This window comes from Neodiprion virginianus, chromosome 3, assembly GCF_021901495.1.
Source record: "Neodiprion virginianus isolate iyNeoVirg1 chromosome 3, iyNeoVirg1.1, whole genome shotgun sequence".
NCBI lineage: Eukaryota > Metazoa > Arthropoda > Insecta > Hymenoptera > Diprionidae > Neodiprion > Neodiprion virginianus.
The window spans coordinates 39,203,150-39,209,245 of NC_060879.1; the positions used below are offsets into that span (position 1 = coordinate 39,203,150).

At 38.8% G+C, this 6,096-nt stretch overlaps 1 protein-coding gene and 1 long non-coding RNA gene across 2 annotated transcripts; one reads left to right on the forward strand and one right to left on the reverse strand.

Moving 5' to 3' along the window:
• The first annotated feature begins 668 nt into the window (after positions 1-668).
• LOC124301654 (putative fatty acyl-CoA reductase CG5065) lies at positions 669-4,198 on the forward strand. Its single transcript, XM_046757001.1, has 10 exons — positions 669-744; positions 835-974; positions 1,115-1,237; positions 1,294-1,419; positions 1,473-1,633; positions 1,835-1,944; positions 2,311-2,509; positions 2,602-2,844; positions 2,977-3,234; positions 3,948-4,198. Exons 1-10 carry the CDS (start codon positions 696-698, stop codon positions 4,072-4,074), a joined length of 1,536 nt encoding a protein of 511 aa, XP_046612957.1. The 5' UTR covers positions 669-695; the 3' UTR covers positions 4,075-4,198.
• On the reverse strand, positions 2,363-4,065 carry LOC124301657 (uncharacterized). Its single transcript, XR_006907529.1, has 3 exons — positions 3,955-4,065; positions 3,629-3,828; positions 2,363-2,499 (listed from the first exon to the last, which is right to left on the reverse strand). It is a non-coding gene; the product is annotated as an uncharacterized LOC124301657 (long non-coding RNA).
• Positions 4,199-6,096: the final 1,898 nt, after the last annotated feature.

Consider the following 6,096-nt stretch of genomic DNA (forward strand, 5'->3'; position numbering starts at 1 on the left):
TCAGAATGAGTCCCACCTCAATCCCACCCTTACCATCGGAAAGAGTACGGAGTTATGTCTCCTCCCTTCTTCCCTCCTGCACGGATCAATTATAAAAAATGGACAACTGCATTTATCGCTGATTCTATATCGATATACACTAGAAAGCGTATAGCCTGGAGACGACGAAAATTCTTAATAGAACTGACCGTTTCGACTATGTTGAGAATCTTACGACTGGTGTCTTTCAGCTCTCCGTGTATCGATCGTACTGATATAGGGCTGAAATGAAAGCTCTTGAAATCTATAAACTTGTCGGCTATAGAATTTCATAGTGAGAGGAGGGAAGTGTGTGATTATATTTGCGTCGGCTACCGCCGATCTTCATAATTTTGACTCGAACAAAGTTTCCTAGGTTTTGCACCGTGGTTACCTGAGTGACCCACCCGGGTCACTTCGTATATCGTAATCAAATTCAATATAAATCATCCTATTTCTTGAGTATTGCGATTAAATCCAGTTCGGAGACCATATACAAAGTAACAAATTAACATAACGGTTGTCTCGTCGTTCGCTTAAATAGTCAGCGATTGCAAAATTACCGGAAACATTTTCTATTCAATATATTTAAGTGGGGTTAGTATGCGAGAGCTGGTAGAATTTCGATACTCGGTAGTTGTTACTTGTATGTCATCAGTCAAGCTGTTACTTTCAATATGTCCGAAATACAGCAATTCTATGCTGGACAAAAAATCTTCATTACCGGTTAATATTGCAAATGATATAAAAAAAAATATCATAGACCATTGTCGTATAAGGACTGCGATTTACAAATACGTTTTTTAAATTTTTTAGGAGGGACCGGTTTTTTGGGAACAGTATTAATAGAAAAACTGATCCAAAGCTGTCGAGACATCGGAATAATCTACATCTTAATCCGCCCAAAGAAGGAAAAAAGTGTTGAGGAACGCCTGGATGTGCTACTTGGTAACAGGGTAAGTGAGTAGAAAAATACAAAGTGTCATCTCTTTGGAACGAGTGATAAAGTACCTAGGAATGCATCGCGCCAGTCGAAACTCACTTAAAATTCTTAGTACGCTCTCAACAACGATAACGTACCCAAATTTGATTTCAGGTTTTTGACTTACTGCGGAAAGAATATCCAGAATTTTCCAAGAAGATTGTTGGGATCGAAGGTGATACTGCTAAGAACGGGTTAGGACTTTCGCCAAAAGACTATTCACGCCTCACCGACGAGGTATGTTGAGTGCGACTATATTTTGCCTCTCTTTGACCAGCACAAAATTGTTTTAGGTTTCGGTGATCTTTCACTTAGCTGCCTCTGTGCGTTTCACTGAGAAACTCGAGAGGGCTGTTGCAATTAACGTGAACAGCGTGAAACACGTCATCGACATTGCAAGGGCGTGCAAGAACTTGAAGGTGGGGCATCTCTACTTTTTTCAGTCAACCAAATTCATATTGTCACATTTTAGGCTGGTATTCACGTGTCTACTGCGTTCAGCCATTGCGTCCGGAAGTCTATCAACGAAGAGCTGTATCCTCCACCAATCAGCTACCAACAGGTCAACACGTTTGTTGAAATGTCTGAAAGAATGAAATGGTCGGAGGACGTGATGGAATCAGTCACTAAAAAGTAGGCCTTTCGGATTTTAAGGCTTGTATTACCACAATTCAGGTATTCGGTTGCTGATTGTACACAACATTCACGTGACTACGACTAGACTGACCATTTGACTCTACTAAACTCTACACAGTAGCGAATTCCTCCATTTCGAGTACACTCGGGCACTTTCAAACATGCAACACGTCTGATAAGGAAATAATTTGCCCGCAGAATAGTAGGAGAGTGGCCGAACACGTACACTTTCACCAAAGCTATCGCCGAAGGTGTCGTTGCCGAGTTTGCTGAGGACTTACCGTTTGCAATATTCAGGCCCTCAATCGGTAATTCACCTATGTGACAAGCTTTTATTTTACCCTAGAGGTTACACAAAGTCTACCACATTGTGGTTCAATTACATGTTATTCGATCTCGAGCAGGTTTATTCGAAACAGTCATACATTCTGTCATGCACTTCAATTATTTCAATCAAAGAGTTTTCGACGGTTAATTTGTAACAACTTCCTTCGTAATCGTGAGGCTGTTCTTGAGTACTTTAAAACCGATTATTGAACAGATTTTTCTCGTGTATTTCATGAAACTAAAATTGAGAAGAATACGCAGTAGGTAATTGTCATGAAATTATATTTCCGGCATTCTCTCGTTATTCTTATCAACATGTATGTACGTGGATTATTGCTGTTTTTCAGTGACAAGTGCTTTCAAAAGCCCCATTCCAGGATGGGTTTCTGGCACAGCGGGTATGGCAGGCTTGGTATATGCCTGTGGCATAGGCATCGTTCACGTCCTCCTGCAAGACACCAGTAAAATAGCTGATATTGTCCCCGTGGATTACGTTTGTAACGCACTAATTTCTTCAGCTTGGAACACAGCAATCACTGGAAAAGCGTAAACAAATTTGTCAAGCTTGATTCATAGAAATGTAGGTTAAAAATAATACGTTTCAGGTCTAACACTTCGCGTATTACATGTATTTCCAGATGCTCAGATGATGTTCCAGTTTACAACTACACTTCTGGAAATGAAAATCCTATGACTTGGGGAAAATTCAATACTACGTGCATTTATTACAAAGAGACTTATCCGTCAGTAAAAGCTGTTTATCATGCGTTTGCATTGAACACGAAGTCAACATTTTTGTTCGGCATACTTAATTTTCTATTCCATTTGCTCCCGGCAATAATGGTTGACCTCATCGCGGTATTGGTGGGTAAACAGCCAAAGTAAGTTCGAAATATATACAGTTCTTAACTTTATTGGTTATCATCAGCAGCCTAGTGAATATAAAATTATAATGAATGTACTCATGAAACAAAAATTTAACAACGAATTTCAAAATTAGTTTGCAATTACAGAATGTACCAGCTTATGAAGAACATTCGTAAGGCATTTTTCGCAATGAAGTATTTTGCGATCCAAGAGTGGTATTTCGGCAACCAGAAAATTCAGCAGCTTTGGGGCCAGCTTGGGCCTGAAGACAAGAAAATATTCCCCTTCAGTATGCGCACCCTCGATTGGAATGATTACTTGTTGAACCTAGTTAGAGGTACTCGTCAGTTCATCGCAAAGGAATCTGATGAAACCTTGGAAAGCGCGAGACGGTGGGGCTATCGGTTAGTAAAAATCCTTGAGAGAATGCTATGGTCAGTTTTTACTTGCAGAGATACATAGCTTTTCCTTTTTTTTCAATATCGATAACAACTTGGATACTGTGATATGAAATATGTTCATTCAATAGTTTATCAGTATAGAGGAATATCAAATCGAGCTAGGAAGTTAAAATTCACAGAATTCAGTGCAAAGTATGCCTGTCACTGATTGTGACTATTGTCAAAACGTACATTTTACTGCTACGATAAGCTGCCGTGCACACCATTCTGCATGCAATGTTGAATACATACATCGAATGACATTAATTTTTCACGCAACAACCACGCGAGGAAATATGTTTCCGTGATTACTGATAATTAATGTTGTCAGTGGACGAGAGCAGCCATTGTTGCATACCATCTATCCTCGGTATGACCATTCACACGCAGATTAACTATCTTTCGGACGTTACGGGATCTAGTGATCATTGCTTCTCCCAATCGTGCGGAAAACCTCAAGTTCTCAATCAGTGAATCTTGCGTTCTAGTTCGAAATTCTTCTTCGTAAATCGTCAAATTAGTTCATTCTGTACGTCCTGGTCTTAGTTTTTCGTAAAACTTCAGAAAAATAGATGGATTTGAATTAGTCAAGACTGGCTTTAGCATACTACAACAATATTTTATACTCCACTACATTATTCGTATCTGTAAATGCTGAATTGTTTGATGTATTTTAGTCTTTACCTCATCCATATCGCAGTCTGTCTAATACTTGGCATCTTGACTTTGTGGGTCATCTGGAAGTCCTTTGGTGGAATCGACGTCACCTCTGCAATACCAAGTATTCTTTCTGAAACGTTTTGAGTGGTTTTTACGGAGCTGCAGATTCAACTTGCCGCAAATCGTCAACGCTGTTGTCGATATACGACGGTGATAATGAAATTCCACAATTGTATATTTCTAATGCAAATAAATCCGTTGATATATATTCTGCGTCCAACTTAATCATGGAAATTTATTTGAATCTAATTAATACGGTTTCTCTGAGTGCTGTCAGGAACCGTAATTTTCAACGATATTGTGTCACATCCTCGATGCCCTTAGCCCCTAAATACTAGATAAATGGATTGATGTATCATTTAGTAAAATATTTTATACATCTACAAGGTTATAAAAGTAGTATAGCAAGCGGTGTTCTACACGCAGATTCCTGTTACCGACACTTACCGACATTCTCCCCAGACAAAACCCTTTTTTGTTATCTATGAATCAATATTTTTATAGAATTAGCAATTTCATAGATTAGAACCATTCATCAAACAAACGGTATTTGCTTTGTGTAGAATGTCGCGATGAAAAAATAGGTCAGTTCAAATTTATGCGAAAGACAGAGGAAGAATTCTTACCTGCACCCATGGGAAGAGCTGGGGTGGCCGTTACTGACCCCACTACCCCTAGGCTCACGGGGCAGAAATAAAAAAGGCGAATGAGAAGACGCGAAATATTTATTTCACTCTTATGCAATTACCTCGACGGTTCAACTTCCTTGGACTTGGAAAGAGCCAATCAGAGAGTTCAATAGATTCCTCAAATCAGCAAACGAACTCCAACAGGAATATATTTGCTTCACTAGAATCAGTCACTTCAAAAAGATTCTTCTACCAGAGCAGTTCTAAAAAATCTACTGGTGCAACAGTTAATCATTCCTACAAGACACCTTATGCACTTACATAAAATCTTTTTACAAGAAAAGTTTCAAATTTTAACCTCTTAGTGAAGCATTTCTTAATTCGAAACTCAAAGTATGCGAATAAGATAATTTTACATTGACTATTACCGACTTTGTCTTTTGTCAATAAATGCATTTTAAAATAACTAAGTTTGACTTTTATTTATAAACATATATTCTGATTTAACTCTAGCCACTATACATATATGTTCTAATTCATTTGTTTTTAATAAATATTAGCTTTAAAACCATCGCTCGATAAACCTCGCTCGGGGTCGGATGCCTGGTGTAACTGGTTTTTGTACTCGTGCGCTCGCTTACTCGTTGTCAGTGTTTTACCAGATACCATAGTTGTAGGGGAGACTGGGGCATGATGGACTCCCCAAAAAATTCTGGTATTTGCTTCACAGTATACAGAATGAACACTGTCTTTGTGCACGTGACGCAAACCAAATCTGACCGTAAGATTTTTTCTATATAATATTACCAATCACATTTACACATGCATGCAAGTATAACGTGTTGTGATTTTATGACAATAAATTTCGTCAAAAAATACCACAGCACAATCAGCTAAGTGCTGACAGATTTGAAACACGAGCAATTTTAGCTCTGATTGAACGACGTTATTGTCACGTATTTCTATGTATAATATGCCAACTACTCACGAATTGCAATTTGTTGATCCTGGTCGTTCGGTTTTTTTTCGTATTGAACATGTTGTCTGAAGCATGCATATTGGTTTGATAGTACAAAACATGACGTTTTCAATAATCAAACTTGTAAACTTAAAAATTAGTCCGAAAGGTTAAAAGTCATCAGGTCAAGAACCTGTACAGCCAGAACTACGGAGCGCTTGTCCGGGAGGTTAAAATTCACCAGTTCGAGGCCTTTGACAGCGAGAACTACGAAAAATTAGTACTGAAAGTCAAAACTCACCGGGTAGCGGACCTGGAGCGCAGGAACCAGGAGGTAGAGAACCCGGTACTCGAAATCTGCGGAGCGCGATTCTCATCCGTCCGCTCTACTGCGCGGTTCTTTCAACACTGAAAAATTCGGCTAGCTGAATTTCGTCTATATGGATCGATGACGTCAAGAGAAAAAAAAAATTTGGGTGACGTTACTTTCTGAAAATCCGAACATCCGAACATCCAAAA